Source organism: Erithacus rubecula, assembly GCF_903797595.1.
Source record: "Erithacus rubecula genome assembly, chromosome: 3".
NCBI classification, from domain to species: domain Eukaryota; kingdom Metazoa; phylum Chordata; class Aves; order Passeriformes; family Muscicapidae; genus Erithacus; species Erithacus rubecula.
Window position 1 is genome coordinate 88,812,930 of NC_136689.1, and position 24,512 is coordinate 88,837,441.

The 24,512-nt window shown below is 39.8% G+C and overlaps 1 protein-coding gene across 2 annotated transcripts in view; it reads right to left on the reverse strand.

Annotated features, from left to right (window-relative positions):
- AHRR (aryl hydrocarbon receptor repressor) overlaps positions 1–24,512 on the reverse strand; it is an 81,998-nt gene that overhangs the window by 23,512 nt on the left and 33,974 nt on the right. Inside the window, exons 1-2 of one of the 2 annotated variants that reach the window (XM_079301766.1) lie at positions 8,801–9,041; positions 4,134–4,234 (exon numbers count right to left, since the gene is read on the reverse strand). In XM_079301766.1, the coding sequence (XP_079157892.1) occupies positions 4,134–4,234; positions 8,801–8,879 (180 nt within the window). In that variant the 5' untranslated portion in view covers positions 8,880–9,041. Of the gene's footprint in view, positions 1–4,133; positions 4,235–8,800; positions 9,042–24,512 lie in introns of those variants that run through there. The other variant, XM_079301765.1, reaches the window with a different exon arrangement.

The following is a 24,512-nucleotide window of genomic DNA, read 5'->3' on the forward strand; positions in this document are numbered from 1 at the left end:
TTCCAAACACAAATGATGCTGGTTCAGAAGGTAAATAACCTGAAGTACATCACTAATTTTGCTACTTACAACTCAAATCAACAAAATTTGTCTGCATGCTTTGGTGGAACAAATGCATGCCTACAAAACATGGAAGCTCAGGTTGGAAAACCCAACTTTATATGTTTAAGTAACTGATGTAATGAAGCTAAAATTATTAATTATCAGTGGAGAATTACGATGGTTGTGCCATCAAATGTAGCTTTCATAGTTTTGAAGGTGTTAGTAGTTTATTTATTTTTAAAGTAAAGGACCATATGACTGTGATTTTAAGATATTTAAGATACCAGACACCACAGACAGTGGTCAGTGGACAATGTCTGTGTCTAAAAAATTTAAATTATTAGTAAGCCTCTCCAGATCTCTCTGCAGAATCTCCCTGCCCTCAAGCAGGCAAGCATTCCCATCCAAGTTTATGTCTTGAGAGAGAGACTGAGGGTACCTTTGATCCCCTTATCCAGGTCCTTGATACAGGCATTAAAGGGAATGTACAGTGTCACTGAAGAAGGAGTATCAGGACAGTTTTATGACTAGCATCTTCAATACAGCCATAAAGAAGAACATGAGACAAGACCACAGAAACATGATTCCTATGCCCTGAGCATTAAGAGTAGAAGACTCATGGAAATCTGATCCTGAACTGTACAAAAGTGCAGCTTGGAGCATCCTGAAAAGCAGCATAGATCTTCTCTGAAAGAGTCTGAGCTGCCAGTGAGCATGGAAATGACAAAAAAGGCCAAGTCTGGCCTTTATCAGTATTCATCAGGGAGAAGGGAGCACGATAGAACCAGGCAGCCTTACTCCAATTGCATCTGTTCAGGAGCTGCCTGCATTATCCATATTTCTTTATATTCATTGTGACATTTTGGTTATAAAACACTATTTTCACACCCAAAAAGAATTATGTCCACTACATCTGGAGACAGAGATGTCATGAACCCTATACTTCAGCCTACAAGAGTGTAATAGAAGACCAACAGACATAACAAAGAAGTCTATGAATGCACCTCCTTAGCACCAAAGGTTGGAACAGAAATTTGAACAGCAATTATTCTTCCAAGACAAGCAGAAAAACTGCAGGATCAACTGTGAAGTGGTCAATAAAGCCTAAGTGACAATTTTAGCAGGGTGCTGCTTAGTGCACAAGTGCTGGTTACTCAGGGAGCAGTTCTGGAGGTGATGATGGGGTGATGCCTGATTACGTGTCATTAAGAAAGCAAGTCCATAAAGAGCCTCCCTCTTAACAGCAGGCATTTAATTCTTCCAGTGACCAGTGAATAGTATAACACATGACAGTTACACAGCCATTTGGGATGGGCAGTTACCTGCACCATAGTGTAGACTCTGAGTCTGGGCTTGAGATTACGAGCTCAGCATAGCTGGGGGAAGAGCAGGAGGTGGCTGACAGCCATGAGATGAATCCTGCAATCAAGGCTATTGCCTACATACCCACCAGTGATTCATTATTTCTCCAAGTCACCATTTTATTGTGTTTCTCCACCCCATCACCCCATAAACTCTATCTGGATTTGTTGACTGCCAGCACAGCTTATTTTCCCCTTTTTCTGGTTATGAGTTTGGCCCAGTGTTCCTTAAGTATTCACTAACAGGCTTCAGAAACTGAACTGGCCCTTTTCTGCCAGAAGGCATGGGGCACAAGGGCTGCAAAACCACCTGTCTTGGAAAGTATTTTCGAAGTACAAAGTTAAAAATCTTTACTGCAGTCAAACTGTTGGAATGTGAAGTCTCAAAGGACAGTAAAGATTGTGAGAATGGGACATATTTTTTTAAAAAAACCTTAATAAAATTAGACTTTGGATCTTAGAGCCTTGTCTGTCTTCCCTTCAAAAGGAAACAAAGATGGCAAGCAAAGTCTCTCTTATCCAGAAGAAATTATCTTAAAGCACCAAAAGAAATTATTTATTTAGATACCTGCTGTGCTCCACTAAAAAGTCTTTGATAAACTGGTATCATTGTTTATTCCATTATTGCTGATGAAAGCTATTTGATTATAGCTGTAAAAAATCTCCATAAAATCTTAAATAAAAAACACATGTTGTGGCAGAAGTCTTTAGAAATAAAAAGCATTTTAAACATATTTTGAAGACAGCCTAATTCCATTGTTTTCTTTCAAGCTGAAAGGGGAAATACTGCATTGTTCCAAGACTGAAGAGTCCCAGATACACTATTTACCAGTAATTAGGTTCTTGTTATCCCATATTTCTCTCCATACATAAAGCAGAGTGACTATACCCACTAGGAAAAAAAATAAAAGCAATTATTCTTGATTTTCCATTAACAGTGCACTCAGGAACAGTATTATTCACACATAATTTGGTGATTCAGATTATTCTGGCTTGTATTATACAAAGTATCTAGGAGAGGTCACACAGTGCAAGGTGTCATGACACAGAAAGTGGCTTTCAGCAGGTGAAAAATACGTTTTGAGAGCAAATAAAGTGGTCAGATTCACAAGTCAATATACCAAGAACAGCAACCACGGTTTGCTTCTTCTTGGAAGGAATCAGAAATGTGATATTTAGTTAAAATCCCACAGTTCCTAATAACCAACATGGTGAATTTGGTTGAACAACATAAAAACCCACTTCTCTTCGTGTGCCATAACCACTGAATGAGGATCCGAGCCAAATTCAGGCCTCAGAGAACATTCCAGACAAGCCCTAAGGAAAACTCACCCTCTTATTCTAGGTCAGACGTGCCCATAAATGAAGCCTGGCAAGTACATTCATATTAGCATGCACTTAATCATCCAGTTAATGATCCACTTTAAGTATGATCCGGGGTAAAATATCTCCCCTGTATTCAGAGGGAATGGGACTCCTGCATACCCTGCAGTAAGCAGAGAGGATTTAGCAATAGCAGTCTCTTGTAACCTGCCCCAAATTGTGTGCCAGTGTTCTCTCCATGTACTCACAGCAGTCATTCTGCTGTTTGGGGATGCTTAGTGATTATAACTTGTGGGCATGTAGAGTACAGACAACAAAACATGGACTAAATATAGGAGACCCTGGCTAAATTTGTGTACTCACCATATTTATCATTTATTGTACACCCCATATTCCCTATTCATTGAGAATGGAAATGGCTGCAAAATAACACCTGACAGCCAAACATCTTGTTTTGGCAGTAACAGTAACTAATCAGATGCCCCTGTGTTACTTGCTTTGAAATCTAAAATTAAAATCTTCTGAAATATTAAGAGGAAGGAAAGCAGGGTGCCAGTTTCCATTCCATGGGCTTGAATAACTTATGGTATTGGATCTCATGCTAAAATGTGTTTTAATTTAATAGTATTCAGCAATTATTTGCTGGAGGCTACTATTTAATTTACATTTACATGCATCTCAGGGCTGTCATTAAACCACAATTTTTATACCATGAATATTATCCTATCCAAAACAACTGTACATATGTAATCTTAATCACATAGGAATTTCCGAGGACCTCAGAGCATAAAAAGTATTATTACATCATGTGTTTGAAATGCAGATGTATCTGGGATGGACCCCTGGGCTCTAGCTGGTTCAGTAGTTCACAGCAGTATTAATTCTTCCTTACAGCTAATGGATCCACTTCTCAGGAGCAGCATGGCCCCTTTATGCTGCTCTGCCAATACAGAGTCAGCTAAAGGGGATAAAAATACATAGAAGGGATAAGTTTTGCTGGCACGGTGTGTGTGCAGGGCACAGAGTTGAGGAAGCAGGATAACTAAAATATCCTACAATATTCTCAGCTCAGATTAGAAACCAGGAAAGCTCATGTTGACATCCTCAAAATAGGGGCCAAGTAAAATAAACCCAGAAGTGAAAAAGAACAGTGAACTGGCCTGCTGGAGTTCACTGGTAATTCCAGGGATGTGAGCAAGGGTGCAAGGTGAAGTTGCCCAAATGGACACTGCCTGTGACTGTCACGGCTGCCACTCTTGCTCTTGCAAGAAGAGTTCCCAAGTGTGGTTCTTGAAATACTCCCACCAAGAGTGACTGTTTGTTCAAAGCTGCTAGAAATCATCAGCCCGAATATATCATCAAAGTAGATAAATTACAGCCAGAAAATGCCAGCATTTATTCACTCACTTCTAGTAGAAGTCCACCTTCTTGAACAGCAGTCTTGTTAGATATATTGTCTTCCTTTATCGTTTGGCCAACTTGCTTCTTAAAGTGCTTTTCTTGAATGGCTGTTGGAAAGAGTTATCATCAATTTAGAAATCATAACCATTAGGGTCACGACTAAAATTCTTGTTTAGACATTTAACATGCATTGAATTTAATTGGTGGTTACTGTCTTTGTGGTCTGGATCTCGGTTACTGACAACTTTCTTCTCTTTTTTTTTCTCCTTGTGTTGGAGATAGATCCATATTTTGCAGTCCAGATGTTTTTTATATGAAATATCTATCACATTTTTTATTGAACATATTTTTTCCATTAGTCTACTCTACATAAAGCAACAACCAAAACCCACAGGAAAGAAACAAAAGAAAGTTAGCAAGTTGTTTTGTTTGTAAAAATATGTATTATGACAATATGGAGAAATGTCTATATAGCTCAGAAGAAAGGGAGTGAAAAAGTTTCTTATTTTCAGTGCTGATCTCTTTGAGATCAGATTATTTTTGGTCTCATTTTACCCCATTCATTTCTGCAAGTTTCAGCCTGGCTGTAAGATTCAAGGGAAAGTTCTTCAACTGTTTCATTTTTACACAGAGTTTTAAAGATTGTTATTAGCAGGTCATTTACTCCATGAAATTAATGAATAGTTCTCATTACAGATTAAAATTCCATATATTTATCCTAATAATAGGGAAAAAAGCTTACTCCTGATTAAGCTTTCATGGGAAACTAAGCTTGTGTGTGCTCTTCCTCCACAGTGCTTGATCTCAAATACCTTTGAATGCTCAAATTCTTCCTGTCAGTATCTCCTACAGAAAAATCATTGAAATACAATCTCTTTTCTGGGATACACGAATGCAGGATACATCAGTATTTTACAATAAACCGTGGAAACTCAGAACCACACCAACTGAATATTTGTAATGGTTTTTAGCTTACATTGTAAATATTTGCTGAAAGTGATAATGTCGGTCATTACCCCAAAGCAATTATCTCAAATGTATAATTAGATGCAATAAATCCCTCCCCTGGGCATGGGAAAACACATCAGGAAAATCCCAAGCTGCTTTAAACAGATCCCTTCCCGTATTTTCCAGCCAAAACAATTTTGGGATTTTAGACTTGTAAGCTAGGCTGCTGTGAATAGAATACACAGATTCTTAAATCTGCATTTTCATTTTGGTGTACCTTTTAAGTTAACAGGAAATTATTGCTTTTTTCTCCCCCAATCAGCTAGGCCTTCTGCTAGGCCTGTCTATAAGAACAGACCTAGAATTATAGGCTCATTTAGGTTGAAAAAGTCCCTTAGGATCAAGTCCAACCACTAACCCAGCACTGCCAAGTCTATCACTAAACCACATCCCTAAAGTGCCACATCCACACATCTTTTAAATGCCTTGTGACAACAACTTTTTAAAGCCCAACCCCTATTCCAATGGCCTCTTCCAGAGTTTCCCTCCCCAGAAAAGTTGTTTTTGTAATTACTGACATGGTGGTTTGTGGTCCTTGCTCAGGTTAAAGGACAGACAGGGAGGGGTGAGAGGAAACGAAGATTTATTTCTTTGATGAGCTCCTTTGGTGTTGTGAAAATTCCATCAGTTCGAACTTCATCGTTAGTGGAAACTATTATTTTACCCAACTGAGTGGACCAGAGCTCCCTGCCTGCTTGTTAGCCTTCAGGCTCATACAAACACAGCAGCAGAAGCACAAGAGATGTTTGTTCTGCAACTCGTCTGGCTACTATAAATTCCATCTCCAAATGGAAAGTATTTTAATGTCATTTTGCCAGTTAGAGTTACCCATATGTTAGGCCACACACATCCGTTCCACAGCCTGCCCTTCTCACTGGCCCCACTGCAAGGAGACCCTCTGCACCACCAAAGACAGACAAATAACCCCATTGCTCCAAGAAGCAAATGCTCTTCCAAGAGGGGAACCTCTGCTCCTTGCACCCTAGGCAGCAGAGCTGTCACTCACTGCTCTCTCTCGTTCTGCTTCCCCACACTGGAAATACTTGATTCATCCACCGTGGATTAATCCACCCACGGCTGGGCTGATGCTGCAGTGACACCTCAGAAGTGAGGTGCTGGTGATAGCCTGTCACCTGGAGAAAGCAGAGCAAGACAGGCAGAAAATTCACACAGAGCCTGAAAGAAATGAGGAGGAGGAGGAAAAGCAAGACATGACAAGCAGATGAGGGAAGCTTGCAAGATGTTATCTGACTAGGCAGAAAAACAGGGAAAAGAAAACAGAACAGTCTAACAATACCCCTGTCACCACCAAGAATCATGAGAGAGAACAGGACAGCAAGTATTGGTTATGATGGGTGGCTTGATACAAAAGACCCCAATGCCAAGACAGCTGTGATCAAGCTTAGACATCTCATAAAATGGTGTCCCTCTGGAGCACCAGCTGAGCCTGTGATGATGAAAACAAATGAGAGCTTGAAGAATGCAGGAGTACTGTCTCTGGTGGGCAGGGAGGAGCAAATTGCAGAAAGCTGAAAAATAAAAACCAGCAAAGGATGACTCAGTGACCTGAGGGGGAAGCAGGCTGCTGGAGTTCCCATGTATCAAGAATGGAGCAAGAGAAAAGCTGATACTGCAGGCAGTCTAATGAATGCTGCTGGCTGTAAAAATAAATAAATAAATAAATAATAGAGAATTTTAGCTTTATGGAGCTTTGGACTACTTTCTATGGGAGAGGCAACCTTTTTGACAGTCAGCACAGAGTGCTCCTCTACCAGGTTCAAAACCAGCAGACTGGAGAGATGGGAAGTGGTAACACCAGAGACTGTTTTCTGAGCACAATGTATCGAGCCTGCACTTCCAGAACATGAAATAAAACAGAAGATGGAGCTGTTCTGCCAAAGAAGATGAATGAGCATATTGATAGCATAGAATGATAAATACCAGAGATACATGTACCAGGGCTGACAGTTTTGCAAGGTCATGCGATCTAGTGTGCATGGTGCAATCCCATACAGCATTAAAAGCCAACAAGTCTGGAAGTGCTGGGTCCTACAAAGGACAGCACTGTGGTAATATATAGGGCAAGGGGAAAGTGGTCTAGGAAAAAGAGGAGGAAGGGAAAGAAAAAAAGAAATAAAATGGCCAATGTAATTTTCCTGGAAGACAGGTCAAAGATCTGAGGAAACTGTTTCAATTTCTAATTTGAAAGCACTGAAATTAGTGGAAACCATTTTAAAAAAAAGAAAAAAAAAATAGTTAGAACTGACAGCTAATTAATGGAGAAAAAAATTCCACAGAGGAGACAATAAGATTGGCTGAATGAGTATGGGATGGTCTCAGATAGTGCTGCTGGGCTTTTCACAGCTGTGCTGTCTCTGCCCAGAGCAATGTAAAAATCTGAGATCTCCTTTAAGCCTTCAGTTCTGATACGAGCATTGCTATCTGCTTTTGCAAACACCTTGGCTTGAAAACCAAATCTGGAATATTGTAAAGAAGAGAAAAGCTGCCTAACACAGTCTATAGAAGCATTATGAAACCATCCGTTCCCTTTCCCCCAGAAATAACAGAACATTTATTCATTGCAGGACACTCTTTAGTTCAAAGCGATGGAGATTTCAGGAGTCTCATAAAACCATACTTTTTAAACCCATGGGATTACATTCTCCAGAGTGCTTTTGTACCTCATCCTGCACAAGGACAACCTGCATTCTTCAGAAAAAAATTAGCAAAATTAGCTGCTAAATTAGACTGTGTAACAGACTAACTCTGGGGCAAACTGTACCCCAGCTGCCTCAGGTCTGTGCATCAAGCAACAGCACAGGCAAGAAATGAGCAGTGAAAGAATTCTGCTTCTGAACTTTCTGATGGACCTTTACTGGGTCCATCAAGGGTGCAGGAAGGGGACCATAGAGTCTTCTAGAGATTCAGGATGGTGAATCAGTTTCAAGCCTTCCTAAAAGGACTACTGTTTCTCTCCAATGATGCCCAGGGGATAAATTTTTTCTTAAAACAGGTGGATGAAAATACCCAAACCCAGACTGCAGGCTCAGAGGCACTGCTTTAAGCATGCAGATCTTAGGTTTGGTAACTGTTACTCGAAAGGAAGTGAGAACAGGGTCTCTCTTCCTGGATCTTCTAGCTGCAGGAAGAATCAGCTATGCGTGTTACTCTGAATACTAAGAAAACAAAACAAATTGACTCGGAAACACTCAGTATGAGCATTTCTGCTTAACAAACCTAGAGCCATGAACTGAAATTGTCTGTTTCCTCTGGCTGTGTTACAGAGAACACCGAGTGACAATTAGGATGGGGGTCATTAGATGAACACTGAAATTAAAAAATACAGCACGACAGTTGTTATACTTCGCCAAACACCATGGAAGGGACATTTGCACTCTGAAAGACCACAACACACAGGTAGCACAAATGCTTTGGGGAAAAAAATCAGCACCAAAATGCATAAAAGCTGAATAAAAGCTGTATGGTGCTTGGTCCTGTTGCAGAGGCTACCAGAGCGCCAGATGAAATTACGCTAGCAGCAATGCAGAGTTTTTCTTCCCAATTTAGCGGTTTTCTCAGTCTGCTTCTTCTTAAGAGATGCTTTGAAATCTGACTTCCCTTTGAAGTTTCTCGAGTACAGCATGACATTTATTTAAGGTACAGACCGAACCCTTTGGCTTTCCAGATCCCATCCGCTCTTTCTTCCTTCCAGAGCCACGGTTCCCCTTTCCCAGCGAGCCTCATCCATTGTCCCCCGGTGCGAGAGGGGCATCAAAGCGATGCCCCGGCCTGGCTGCGCTCCTCTCGCCGGGGCTGGCGGGGCCCCCAGCCCGTGTCTGCCGTCCGGAGGAGCCCTTTGGAAGGCAGGCGAGGGGGAGGAGAAGTCCCCGCTGCGGAGGAGGCAGAGTGCTGAGTAACCCCGGGCTCGCTGTCACGCAAGCCCGTGTGCCTGTCAATCCGCCGGGGCTCTGACAGGCGCCTGGCCGCCGTTCAAACCCTTGCGTGCGAGCAGACGAGCCGCGCTGCCCTATGAAGTATTTCATAATAACAACAGCTGTTAAATATTGATGACTCCTGGCAAGCGCTGAATGCTTTTCGAGGAGGTTAAGCCTTCGTGTAATGGAACCTAATTCCTCATTATAGACTGTATCAGATATCTGGAAGTTGCCTAAAAAAAGCAAAGGAGCTTAGGGTAAAGGATCAGGAAAATAACTCTCGTGCAGCAGGGAGAAGGGAGAGAGCCCGCTGTACGAAGGGTGAGGAGCGTTCCCCCGAAGTCAAATCCCTTTGCAAACAGTGAAACACTCTGCTGCAGTGATCATCAATTGGTCGGTTTCACTATATTCCACTGGAGGGTTTTGTGTTTTTAGAAATTACTGCAGTTCCGATAAATTTTCTAAGCAGTGATTCAGCTGCCAGTGCTGTCTGTGTGTGTAAAAGTACACATGGAAATTATTTCTGCAGAAATACAGAGAAAAGAGAGGGAAAAGCTTGCATTCCTACACTTCTTCTACAAACGTCAGGTCTGAGAGATGTGGCTCATTAGAAAATTTAGTGCTGATCTGACAAAATATTAAGGATGTAAAAACCCTCAGATAGGGTTTCCAGCTGGCAAAACGGGGAAAAGGAAAAATCTCTTGCCTTGGGGAAGTTCTGGTGTGTTTTCCTCCAGTTCCCAGAAAAAAATCCAGCATCTTCTTCCCTCTGCCCTCTAAAACCCATCAGTCTTATCTTTTCCCTCTTGATCTAACTGTAAAGAAAGGTTGTGTTCTGAACAGGATCAGTTTGGAGTTGGAATTCATGATCCACAGAGTCCTTGGGATGGAGCTGGTGTGGTGCCAGGGAGGCAGCCCAGCAAAAAGGCAGGAACAGGGTCCAGTTGCAGGTGAAATAAGAAACACAAAGTGAGGACTTCTTACAGAGGTGACTGAGTCAGGGCATTTATTTCCTTGCATGTGAAAAAGAGGTCTATGTGCCTTTGGGAAATAGAGTTTACATGAGGCAAGCTGAGAAGCTGAAAAGAATTGCCTGCGAATGTTCAGCTGTAAGGAGTTTTGTGGAGCCTTAGTTTTCTGTGGGGAACCCAGGTCTGTTAACTGAGTCAGGACAGGGAATCACAAAAACTTGGGAACTTTTGCCAAGGGACCTTTGAAGGTCATCTGGTCTACCTCATCCTGATCAGAACAGAGCTAACTTCACTTAGGCAGGTTCCTCAGTTTTTGAATATTCATTATTCATTATTGAGCATTCTTTATTGAGTAATGTTTTCCTCCAGGAAAACTTTTATTATTTAATTAAAAACAGGATTCATTTTGTAAGATAAGGAGTTGCTTAACATTTTAGGTGAAAGAGCATTAAGGTAAATTCTGGATGGACAATTCCTGTTTTCACCATTCTTGGTTTGTTAATGTGAAGAATAATTTAAAAAATGCTGAGAATGGTAAGGTGGCTTTTATAGAAAATCTATGTATATGGAGAATATGTAAAATAAGTCATTAATTCTTCTTCTGATTTTTGCTGGTTTGTTCTATCTGTATCTCATAAGAAACCACACGTATGTCAAGTTTAAATGTAGTCTGGGACTATAACATCTCCCCTATCCCATAATTTCTGAGGGATCACAGATCCAAAGAAAAGTTCCACGTGAAACAAATTGTGTGCCGACTATACAAAAAACAGACTGAAAAGAACTTGTCTAGAGAACACATTTTTTTTCTGTAGCTTACTGTTGCAACCTTTCTTTCTTCATATGACTCAACAGATGATCTCCCCATCAGACAGCCCCACATTGTGCCTTGGCAAAGGAGATAGTTTAGAGTTCTGTTTGCATCACTGTGAGTAAATATTTGAGCTATCAGTTGGTCTGGTAGACTATATTGGCTACATGATTGCTGAAGACATGCAGTCCTCTGAAATTATCCCAAGTTATAAGACTTATTCCAAGTAACAGTCTCCCTGTTTGTCTTCATAATCCCATTTTATTTTCTACTACATTAAAGATGATGATTTGATCACGGAAACTTATTGATTTATAGATTCAGTCCTGGGGCCTTCATTTTATCTGTGTACTATTCCATTCTTTAATTAAGCTGTAATACCTTAGATTGTCTGGGTATTTGCTTGCACACCCTTCTGAATAAACACATAAAAGGTAAGTTTAAATGGGTTATTCTCTCAAGCTACAAAATAGATTGCAAGCCTGAGCTATCAGCAGCCTTGAGTAAGAAATCTGCAGATACTTATTCCAGTTTCAAATCAATACCCACATCGCTCACTTCTTCCTTCCACCCATAAGTTTTTGAATTACATGTCCATTAATCAGAATCATGATATCCAGCAGAAGTTTAGAGTAGAATAAAAAAAAAAGAATTTCAGTGAACTATTCTGTATTTAGAAAATCTGCTTAACATTGGTTAGTTCCAGAGTTAAGGACCTCAGAACGTACAATGAATGTAGTTTGATATTTTCATTTGTGACTTCACCAAACTGATCCACAATTAGCCTTAAGAGTATTGCAGTGTGTTCTGACCTCTTACATCCTGATTGCTTGAGTGGGATCTCAGCAAATCCCATTGATCATGATATATATATACATATTCAGAGGAACAGCACATCAGGACACATTGATGCTAGGATCTATGGAGCACATGACCTATCAAAAATACTTGGAGAGTTTCCCTGTTCTTCAAAACAGCCTTCATAATGGCTTCTTGTCTGAATAGTTGTTCACCTTTTCCCTTGTCCAGAGATATTTTTAAAAATGCCTTCTCTATATCCTCTGAATTTCCAGCATTTTATCTCTCTATGGCCCAAGAATGTTGTCCCCTTTTGATATAATTCATACTTTTTCATTGTCATTAGACCATTTTTTCAGGATTGATTCTCCCAATGAAAATATGATATATAATTATAAGGGAAATGGATAAACTGAATGCAGAACTGCAGTTTGCCAACCCCACGATATGAGGACTGTGAAGTGCCCTGTAACACCAGCACAAGAATGCTTTAAAGTAGATAAAAGACAGCAATTTTGAAGACACGAATACCAGACTAGATGGACCACTGGTGTGACACAGTAGTGCATCTCTACAGTTGTTATATTCTCACTGCAATGCCATGGCCTTGTCCAAAAAATTTGTTGCAGACAGAAAATAAACAGCAGATGCACAACAGCAGCATCTGTGACGTGAAACAAAGTATATCACAGAAGTGACAATAAGAAAAATCAGAACCTTATGAGAAAGCCTGTATGTGACTAAATTTAAGCATATGTTGAAAGAGCAGTTTGTGACTAATCATTGCATCCAAAAAGAACAAAAAACATTATTTAGTGATAAACAGCCTATTGAAATAAACTTGAGTCTGAAATATTTTTCAGAAACATAAGTAGTGAGACCAAAATCCATTTTTACTGAAAAGACAGCTAAGAGGAAAGGTTTGTGTGTTCATAAGTAAGCAATTGAAGTCTACTGGAATCTTTCCCACTTTTGGAGAGGTGGTTGTAAGAATTGCATCTTACAGCAGAAATGCAATGAAGTCTTGATAACAGATTTACCTTGTGAAAATCAGAATATTTTTAGTCTCTGTTGGCTACAGAAGATGTGCATCGTTTTACCCTCTCCAATTTATATCTATAGTTTAGAACATTCGGTAATCAATCACTGAAGTACAAACTCAAATCAAAGATCAAGCATGAAAAAAAATGCAACTAGGAAAATGCATAAGAAAGAATCTCTCCCATTTTTTTTATTAATGCAAGCTGACAATTACTAACCTATGTGAGATTTACACGACCTTTGCTAGTTTTTTTGGATTTGGTAACCTCTTTTCCAGGACTATGACTCAAACAGACTATCTCCTGAGTTTCCACTTCTCAATATCTTGTGGCTTTATAATTTTTATTGCACCATCCTGCAGGCTAGATTCACACCTGCTGATTCCAAGAGGAATTTAAGTCACTATCTCTTCTAAGAGAATTGAAAGAACATGTGTCAGTAGACCAGTATATCATCCAAGAGACTGTTTAAAAATAGCCAATGCACACGATCTGGAGAGGATAAAGGAAACCTTTAAGATGAAATAAACACTGCATCTAAAATATTCACACTGAGACCTTAGTGCACAGGATGTGCATGTGTTACCCAGAAAACCAAATCTGGATCCAACAGGTTTAGAGTCAGGAATATCATAAGAACAATTCTTTAGTACTTCATTTAGATAGCAGCCTTACTGTGTCCAATATTAAAGGCAAAGACATGTTTAATTCTCAGTGTACTTTAAAGAAGCAAACACTCTTGGCAGAGGAAATATGGGAATCTCCACCTTTAAATCAGCTGGATATCACAGCATACTGCTGCACAACAGGCAAAAACACACAACCCACAGAACTGGGTGCTCTCTTCTTAAGGCAGACCAGCTCTGCTTTTTTTGCAAAGCCTTTTCTGCTGCCTGTGGAGGCTGCCACAATGACATTGATTGCATGAAGCATTGAGAAGTTACATCACCTAATGGGCTGTAGGAAAAATATGCCTGAGAGGGGGTCCTTGAGTTTTGATTTTCTACTTCAGGAGGTAAAAACACATGCTGAGACAAGATAAGGGCAAGTGAAACATCAGGGACATATCTAAAAGTTAAAAAAAATAATTTCAGAATCAATTTCCAGGGTAATTTTTAAACACTGAGCTGCATTCCAGAACCTATTGGAATTATGAAGAAAACCAGTAGCATGACAATCTTACCTAAAAGCTCAAAATTAAAAACTATCTGACAACAGAAGTCAGAAACTGGACTGCCAGAAGCCTGAACTGATAATGTTACAATCCCTGGATCTCTTAAATATGTTTTTATGCACATTAATATTTTAATGTATGCATTTAAAAACTAGTCCTGCAAAGCTACCCAAGCAGATGGACGTTATTCCCAAGTGAAATCCCTCATAAGACAGAAGGCTTGCAGAGAAGACACAAAGGTTTGTCAAAAAAAAATTTTTTTTGCAGAACAGGAACCTTCTGCAGAAGTAGAAAATACATGCACGTGAAGTATTCAATTGCTACAATAACCTTTATTTTTCGCTTCCTCACAAAGGTTTTGCTTTGCCTTTCCTGACAGCCATGTTCCATACTCAGAAAAAGATCCCAAGCAGATGCTAAAGACCCTAAACAGACCAGCAGTGGGCTTACATTTTCTCTGCCATTCAGCAACAGAGAAATTAAGTTTCTTAAAAGTGCCATGGTCCCTAGGTCAATGGCCAGAATAAGGACCTTCAAATTTTCTAAATGTAATGAAAAATGCTGTCTTTTTAAAAGGCAGGAAAGGTAATATTTAAATGCTGTAAGACAGTAAATTTACTCCCTGCTTTGATTTACTTTACAATATTTAAAACCAGAGAATACTTAGATATAATGATAAAATTACAAGGCAGGCACAGAGTTCTTATCAGACTGGTTTGAAGATAAGAAAAAACAATGTTCTGTATTTCAGAAACAAAGTCCTAGCTAATAAAATATAACCTTTTCTCCAGTTTCAACCCTTCTGTGTGTGTCATTGACTTGAACAGGCAAGTCTGACTCCTACAAAGGTGCTTGCTGCCTTGACTCATGGCAAGCTACCAAAGAAATAATGAGTACTCCTTTTGGGATCTCATTCATGAAACATGCAGGATTATAGCTTCACCCTTCTAGGCAGTAATAACCAATTGCAGCTTTCACTGAGTGATCAATGCCAGGTGAATGGTGTGTTTAATAACTATGATACATAAATTACTCCTAGTGCTTCTTAGGCTATTTCAGGTCTCTGGATGAAAAACAGTGATTTCCTACCTACTGATTAATCAGATCTGTTTTGTTCTCATCATGTGACCTAAGCATTAATTTCCCATTGCATTTTCATTTACAATATGATCTCCACTGGATGTACACCGTGGCTTACTGCCACTGTCAGTCCAATAATCACTGAAACAAGACTTACAGGAGTAGGTTTAAGGCAGAAAGTGAAAACTACAAATCACAAAAAGCAAAGATGATCTTGCACGTTTTCTAAAAATGTGAAATTTAACTGGAGGCTGTGTATACTCTAGAACACACTTTGTTTTAAGCCCAAGAATTCTTCAGAGGAATCATTACGCTGCATCCAAAAGAGGAAGGCTTTTTCTCCTGCTGGGGCAGATTTGCAGGGAGGAGGCTCATTTCTGCTTTGCTGGTCTGGCAGGCAGCAGAGCTCTATTCCTCTGATCAAGAGATCACTTTCATAACCACTTTTCTGAGGTCACAAATGAGTCTGCTGCAGTCACGCAACCCCTCGCCTACCAGAGCTTACTACAACAATACAGGTTCACGGAAGCTTTTTAAAGAGGCAGCTCATCCTCCCAGCCCTCACACATATAAGGCACTTGGATAATTATCATATGGGGCTCCCCCAAATTTGTCATGGGGCTATTTTATTTCAGTTTGATCAGGGAAGAAACATATAGCTTCAAGTTTTATCTGGATCAGATGATGTTGCTTGAGCTGAATTAAATAAAAGCTGAAGGTAAATAGCTCTAAAATTCTTTTACATGATACTGGCACCTTTTGCAAATATTTAGTTAGCCTGTTTCTTTTTATTATCTTAAAGGTCCTTGTTCACCAAACAGGTGCTACTGTGAATTATGCTAATTAAGATATTTAAAAGTCATGGTAAACAGTCAAACAAATATTAGATTCAATAAATAACAAATGCAATTGCCCTGCATTAAGCATTGTCCTCCTGCACTGTTAGAAACACCCCTATACAGAAATAATAAACCAGGAAACAGGCTTATGAATTGATTCTAAAGAAGTACTATGGAAGTACAACAAGTTTTAGTCAGATCTTGTTCCTAGATCAGAAAAGAATACTTTATTTTTGTCAAGTATCCCACAAATGACCAATATATATGTGATCGCTTGTATGGACATGCTCTGTAGGTGGTAGATGGAATGACTTTGGGTGATAAGAGGCAGTGGGGAATTTAAAGAAAATAAATTTAAAATATTTTTCCTCTTATGGTAAGTCAACTCTATCCAATGAAGGGGGAGCTTGGCCTATTTTCACAAGCAGTTAACGCTATGAAAGCAACCGTTGTTGTTTCATCATTAATTATTTGCACTAATTACCTGAAATAAAGTTTTCAAAAGCTGTTAAATTACTTTGAAGCCTACAATTTAAAAAATTGTGCTGGCTATATTGCTCATTGATATTTTGTGAGGATTAGTGTGCAGACACATTTCATTTAATGGCAGCACAAACAGGCTTGCCCAAACCAGCCTTATAATCCAGCTTAAATAAAGTAACAATAGGAATGAGGGCACAGCACTAAGCCTGTTGAGGACTCACAGTGTGGGATGCAGTTTGCACACTGTCCTGCAAGTTCATTGCTAATATTAGACACACTAAACAGGTGAAAGCTTGTTGAGGTGTGCCTATGCATGTTACAAAGTTTCAGGGATTCTGGAGATGCACACACAGGCTTCATCCAAAATGAGGGCTTTTTACACTTAGGCTTGACCTTGATTTGTATCTTCACCCAGCAGTAGAAGAGGTCCTCTCCCCTCTGCACTGCAGTTTCCCATTTGACACAAAAGATGATGTCCCAGCCCTGCTTTGGTATGAAATTAATGGCACCTCAAATTTTGCCTTATCTCTGCTCTGGGTCTCGCCTATATTTGGAATTAGGAATCAGGTTGGAAGCTGGACAGAGAGCTGTGACTAGTGCTGGTGGAACTCACTGTCAGAGCACTCACATCATAGAGACAATCTTAACTTCAGGTGCCAAGCATCACTGCAGCATCTCAGTCAAAATGTTGGTGGAGGTGATGAGATGGAGACACCAGTCTATAAAGGGAGGGCATTGACAGCCTCCAGAGAGATCTGGATAACTACCAGTGCAGACAGAGCTGCAGGTATTCTGGAAGACAAGTCACACTTTCAAGGAGCTCTGAGACTTCTGAAGATGTTACATTTAGTCCTATGTTATTGATTTGTGCCCATTCACTTATCACTGCAACCACTTCCCATGGAAAGGAAAAATATGCAGGATCAACTCTTGCCTAAACACACTTATTGCCTGATAATGAACTTTAGCTAAAGCACAAGAAGTTTATCTAGGGTAAAACAGCACTGGATATTGATGCAAGTATTTAATTAGCATGACAATTTTTTCCTTTCTAGCTATGGAAAGAGATACATGAGAATGCTGTTGGACTACCTTACCTATACAAACAAATTGCACTGTACTTCTGGAGGCAGTTGGCAAAGAAATCATTGCTAACTGCAGAAATGAGTTTATATATGGGCATTTGAGGGTGAACAGCTGCTAAAATACTGCTGCTCAACTCTGTCCGCATGCCAGTCTGGCCACAGTGCTGGTACCTAAGAAGTCTTGCCTTTCTGAGAGTCCTTTTTATAACCCTTATTATATGAAAGCAAATATCTCCAATCTTTTTTTTCCAGAATATGACCTCTCCTACTCAAAGACAGTCTGGTCAGTTGCTCCATTTTCTAAGGAGATGCAAGCAGGCAGCTAACACTTGTGTCTAAGTCCCACTGGATCTGCAATTCTAGAGGAAGAATTATTCAGTAATTTTGTATAGTGAAATCAGGATAAACAATGACTTCTCATATGCCAATTTCCAAATAATAATTGCAAGCTTTCCTCACCCCCTCCATGGCTCCTAATATCTTGCACCTGATAGTTGAAAGATCTGTATAGATAGTTGAAAGATCACCTATATATATATGAGAACATGGATCCAGTAATTTGGATTAGCCACAAATCTGTCTGTATGTTATTTTTTTCATCATTTTGTGAAGTTTATTTAATCTGAAAATTATCCAGAAAAATATAATAGAGTTTACTGATACCCCAAAACTAATAATCCAATACCCCCAACTAATAATTCAAAATCAAACAATTTCAGATTAGTGTACCATAAATAATTTTTAATGAATAAATTGAGTTTAAATAGCTACTTAGAGGTATTCTTTCATTAGAAATAGGTTTAAGTACTGTGACAAATTGCAGTCATTAGACTCAAACCTAAGGCTTTCTGAATAACTCAGTTATAAAAATTACAGCAAACATGCTCACACAAAAAATACTTCTACCCTCACCCTCTCTCTTCTGACCCAACATTCTGTACATACTTGAAAATGGCCAGATTCTTTCTGGAAGAGGAGAAAAAGAGTGTTTTGCTACTGCAATGCAAATTAAGGTATAGCTTGGTCAGAACAACTGAAGGATGTCTGGAAATAAGCTCATACTAGGCAGACTGAGAAGGGCAGCAAATAGTGCAGCTGTAGAAATTAGTTTAAAATGAATTGTTTAGTTGTTCAGTCACTAGCTGTGACTGAGCCTTGCACATGTGGTGGCTCACACAGCCCATCCCAGCACAGCACAGCCTTTGCCTGGGGATGGAGGATGAGAGAAGGAGCTGGAGTACCTAATGATTGTGCTCCAGCCTCAACAGAGCTGGGAGTCGATGGAGCCGAGGCAGGATGGGGCAGGCTGGGAGCAGGGAGCTGGAACATTCTTCTGCCTGATGCATTTTCCACTGGCCAGATGTTCCCCAGTTGCCATGAGCTGCATGTGCCAGTCCCAGAGGGTGTTCTGACCCCTGGGAGGCACTAAAGAGGGCCAGGCCTGCCCAGCATTGAGGAGGCACAAAGGTATTTTGGAGCTCTGATCCTCTTCTCCTCCACTCCTCCAGTGCCAAGTTGAGCTGTGGCGCAAGATTCGCTTTGTACATTAACCCGAGGAGCTGCAGTGCCATCTGAGACCAACATGTAGTTAATTGCTGTGAGAACACAACTTTGGATTTCCCGACCTATTCAAAGTTTGGATTTCCCATTCCCTCCACGCTCCTGTACTGACAGATGGTATACAGGGTGTAGCTTCAAAACTTCCTGCATCAGAGCATATGCAAAGAGAACAAGAGGAGATGAACTGCACACCCCTGGAAACCTGCTCTTTATTTGCAGAATGGTGAAATTCTAAATAAGACAATTAACATGCCCAAGCAGCCCCAGTTTTCCATGCAGATGGTGCTGGCTGAAACTCTTCCACCCAAGCTGTCGCTGCCATGGGGAGCTGGAAAAGCACTGGTTACAGGAGCTGACTCATCAGCTGACTAGCCCACAACCTCAGCCACAAAGGACCAAAAATGCTGGTGGTGGCATGAAGCGTGTGGGTGGGAGCAAGGAATAAGCAATCATCTGGCAGCCTAATGCAGAAGGGAGGGTTGACAACAAGCCATTATTTACTCCCCCCTCCCGCCCTAAGGCTCATCCCTCTGCTTCAGTGATTCTCATCATCTTGGCGCTGTGGTAGGGCTCTTTGTAGGGGAGGGAATGAAGGTACATCCCCTCCCTGTGGCCCATGCCATGAAAGCATCAGCAGGCTATCTGAGCTCACCACACCCAGATCTCTTAGGGCAAAAGGCCCTGTGGAGCAGAATGGAAAAGAGGTTTGCCTGATCCTGCTTTCACCCAATAGGAGACAAGCACAATGCCTTGTTGGGAAAAAAAGAAAAACAAGATCATTGTTTTCCCAACAAAGTCAGTCTTTTACTGGAGAAGAGAGATGGAGATCCAGTTCTGGAATGGCAGACAGCAGATGTAACCAAAAGTTTTTATGATTAGAGCAAGGAATATTGAAAAAAAAAGGGAGAATGTTGTAGCAAATATGGGAAAAGACAAGGGAAAAAACTATATGTAGAAAACAAGGAAATCTATAGAAGATGAAGATAAAAAAAAATTACAAATGGTGGATTGTTAATAAAAGTCTGCTAGAGAAAAAGGGTGGAAGGGAAAGTCACCAAATTAAACAGCAAAAATAAAAAGAAAGTAGAAAACTGACACGTAATTAAAATTTGACATGAAAATATACTGATAAAATCCCTCAAATTTTTCATACATATCCCATTATCTCCATATAGATCTAAGTTAATTTTTGAGTGTTCATTCCCTTCAGCAGCCTCCATCACTGCTAATCTGGCTATAATATGGCTGGTTGGTTCCCAATTTAACTAGCCCAAAACCAAATCCAGCCAAATTATTAATGTAGTGATGGTGTGACTTCACACCTCCCAGGCTTCAACCCCTCCAGTGGCATTTTTGCTAGGACTCTGAAAAATACATTTAACTTCTGGCAGTGTGTTTCTTTGAAACACTGGGGCAGATTTTGAAAGCCTGGCTTGTATTACTCCACTAATGCCAAGTTTAAGCAAAACATAACAAGGAATTAAAGACATGACCAGTTGTCTTTATGTTTCCTCCCCAAACAAACTTGTTGTTTTCTGAGAACAGGCTTTTCGCCCAAATTTTGCCTACAGTAGGTCTTTCCTGGCAAATTGCCTCAGTGGAAAGGAGATTAAGTTTCTCAATGTCCTCTTTTCTTGGAAACTTTCTGTTACATTTCCCAGTCTCCAATACAGGCAGCTTAGGGCACAGGAATATACAGCTTAAAAGTCTTCCCCAAAATGTTTTTCACATGCTGTTGTATTGGCATTTGGCAAGAGAAGGATGAAGAGTCACAACACTGTAGTTTGCAGCTTTTCTCTGCCTGGAGAAACCACACTAGTTGAACATTATCTTCAGAGAGTCAGAAGACAGAATATCTGCTGAGGCTACAATATCTAAAGTAAGCAAGCTGACCCCTGTGTGGGGATTGTGACTTGATTTGACTAGATAAAGACAAGATAAATAAATTCCTCTTTTCCAAATGACCTCTTGGAACTCAGTGCCCCTACACGAAGTGTTGCTGCAAGGGACACATCTTCAGTCCAGAAAGCGACCTCCTCTCCCAGCTCATGCTGACACTGGTGACAATCTCTGCACGGTTTTAAAGAAACTATCAGCTACTACCATGATACTTTTAAGGTATGATGGCAAAGTAACCTTCTAACTGACATTATCTCTGCTTTCCTAACCATAAGTTGGCAGCAACAAGAGCAGGGTGCATCACTGTCCTGAAATGATATAGCACTTACTGCCAGACTTGTTAAATATTTCTAAAGTGCTTGCTAGCATCAATAAAAATGAAGAGTGTATGTTGCAATGTGCAATACCTTCAGACTCTCTGACGTGTTGCTGAGTATGTTTGGCTCAGAAGAAAGAAGTTTTCCCTTAGGGGGAGATATAGAACTACATTGCTAGGGTTTAATTCAGTTCTGGTGGCCCTGAAGAAGTGCTGAAAACAATAAAAAACCTCTTGAAACTGTCGTAATTTGAGGGTATTCTGCACCTGGCATGACTGCACCTTTCAGAATTATTAATTTGAAACATTACTAATTTCCTCTTACAAATAATACTTGCTGGGAGATGTACATGCTTTTCCTATATGCCATAGTGTAGATGCAGTGCAGAAAAAGGGTGAAAAGATGAAATACAATTTCATTTTTCTTCGTGTACTGTCATGATTCTTACAATAACATATTAGAATATTCTCCACATAAATCCTTGCATTCACCAGTTCATGATACATTATAAAGGCTGAATTATTTATCCTCTCAATAAAGTTTTTCATAAAACATTATTTATAGTGCATTTTTCCCATAGAAAGTTTGTAGGGGTCATTTGATGGCACAACATCAGGGTTTAATAAATTATTTGGAACAAAATATAGAAGGTTTGTGACAAGTTTTCATTGACACTGATATATAACATAATACTAACACACAGAAGACAGCATTTTGTGTAGAGATATTGAAGTAGTCAGGGGAATATATGAGATTAATATAAATATTAATATATGAGATTAATATTAATATGAGATTAATCTCAGATTAATATGAGATTAATATAAGGTGACATCTTTTGCAGGTATACAATTAGTAAAGTGGTTATGAAGTTGTTAATGGACTAGAAAAAAAGCCAAAAAAACAAATCAGATTTAGATCTGATCTATGCTTGTTTTCAGTCCTCTTAACTTCTTGCAGCCATTTCTAATATCTAAGTAGCCAATTCATATTGCAGATTCAGAAGTAAATGGAAATAGTGAACATTTACTTATTATAACAAATATTTGCTTCCTACATGCCTTCAACTTGATATATTCCATGCAAATATAAAGAGGGAATGCATTGGGACGATCTCAGTAGAATTTTAGGGACACAATTGGCTGGATACATACTTTGGCAAGACTGTTGTATAGCATCAAACTTTCACAAAAGTAATGATGAGCTTCTTTAAAAGAAGTTTTAAAGCCCGCTTGTAACTTCTCTTACTTAGCATATAAGTTTAATGATATGCATTCTGCTTCCACTTGATTTCAAGATTTTAGAAAATTTGTCAGTTATATTATCTACAGCATTGCACCAAAAGTGTAGTAAAATTAAAACTGGACTTATTAAGGGAAACCTGCTGTGCCTCATCTAAAAAACACTGCATTTCATTTTATGGTGGGGAACTTTCAGAGTACTGATAATATGTTACTCTGATACATTGGATAGAGAAGCATCTGTGTTAGTCACATGGGATTTTCTTTCTAATAAAATGAAGAAGACACTAAACCAAATACAATTAAATGAAGACAAGTCCTTCAGAGGGATCCATTGAGCCACACTGTAAGACTATCACATAGCAAAGTGAGGCAAGAACTTTGCAGAAACCAGCCTCCTACTTGTATTTTATATGGCTCAGGGGGAATCTTATTACTCTTTACAATCTTTACAATCACCTGAAAGAATGGTGTAGCCAGGTGTGGGTCAGCCTCTTCCAGGCAATCAGCAGAAGCATAAGAGGACACAATCTTAAACTGCACTTAAGATGGTTCAGGTTGGATATTAAGAAGAATTTCTTCATTTAAGGCTTGTTAAGTATTGGAATGGAGTGCCCAGGGTGGTGGTGGGATCACAATCCTTGGAGATGCTCAAGAAACAGCAGGACATGGCACTTAGTGCCATGGTCTAGTTGGCAAGGTGGTCATCAAAGGCTGAACCTGATGACCTTGGAGGTCTTTTCCAAACTAAATTATTCTGTGCTTTTGTGATCTCCTACTTTTGTGATCTGCATTGTATCATGGTTCTCTGCAGAGCTTTGCTATGCAGCCCTAAAATCAGCAGTAGGAAAGGGAGAAGGGAAGCTGGGACAACAATCTCCCACACTATTCCCTAGCCTAAAACTATTTGTCTTCTTTGTCTTCAAAGCCCTATGCAATTACAATATGCCAAACTAAATTCCTTGTTCTGTTGGATAAGAGGTATTGTCTTTCCTTTAAAACATATCTGTGTTTAAAATAAGAAACAAAGTAAATCATTTTCTTGACAGCAAAGATACATGCTTCCTCGGAGAGATGGTAATCACTCATGAAGCTGAGAACAAGTGTAAACCAAGCCAAAGTTCATGCCCGGGGGAATGCTCTCCTTCCTCCTATCCATTGCATCAGTGATAAGGACAGAACTATTGCTAGAGTCTTCTACAGTCACTAAAATTGCTAGCAAGTGCTGAAGTTAAAATGCCATTTTTCTTGTGATGAAAACCAGTCTTGTTTCCATATCCAAGGAAAACATGGGTTACAGTGGAACTAAATTCCAAGTTTTTCCTCGGTCTCCAAGATCTAAACACAATTTAACTCAAGAGAATTCGATCAATGAAAGTCCATTACTCATAGCACAGGATAATGAAATTTGAGTCATGGCAGGCTGTATTTCAACAGCTGGTACCAGGCTGGTCAAGGAGGGCCTTAGAGGCAGATCAGGGATTAAGGAAGCACAGTGCACAAGAAGATGAACATCACAGAATACAAAAGGCAGTGTGTACATCAGTCTCCTGGATTAGATGGACTCAGATCTTTCCTTGCCATTTGCATCTATTTACACATCCTTGCCCCATTCATTTACACCTATGCTACATGAGATGCACAGTGTGAGTTAAACAAATGCACTGAGCACAAAAGTCTACCCAGCCAAGATGGTTAAGAATGACTGAGTAAGCTGGAGAAAGGTCAAGATCCACACTCAATGGCTCAAAGTATTTTGGGGACTTCCTCTAGCATTGGACCCATGTAGAAGCTGTGGTTTGTGGGAACACCTATAAAACCAGACAGACTGTGTGTCTGGTTCTGAGTGTACTTCTACTGTTGGCAGAAACAGTGGAACTCTCCCAGTGCAAGATACCCTCAGGAGAAATCTAACAAAGATTTCCCTCATGTCACTTTTCATTTCCAGCTCCCTGTTTTTTCTAATCAGTCTTGATAATATCAAGAGAAACATTGAAGCCTACAGGGATATTCATTTGGGTGGCATCCAGCAACAGAAAAGTGGTATGAGATGCAGATCCAGAATTACAAGAGGAAATTCTGCAAGAAGGACCCTAATGATAGTGTGTTTCCCAAAGACAGCATAAAATCTGTGTAGTCCAGCC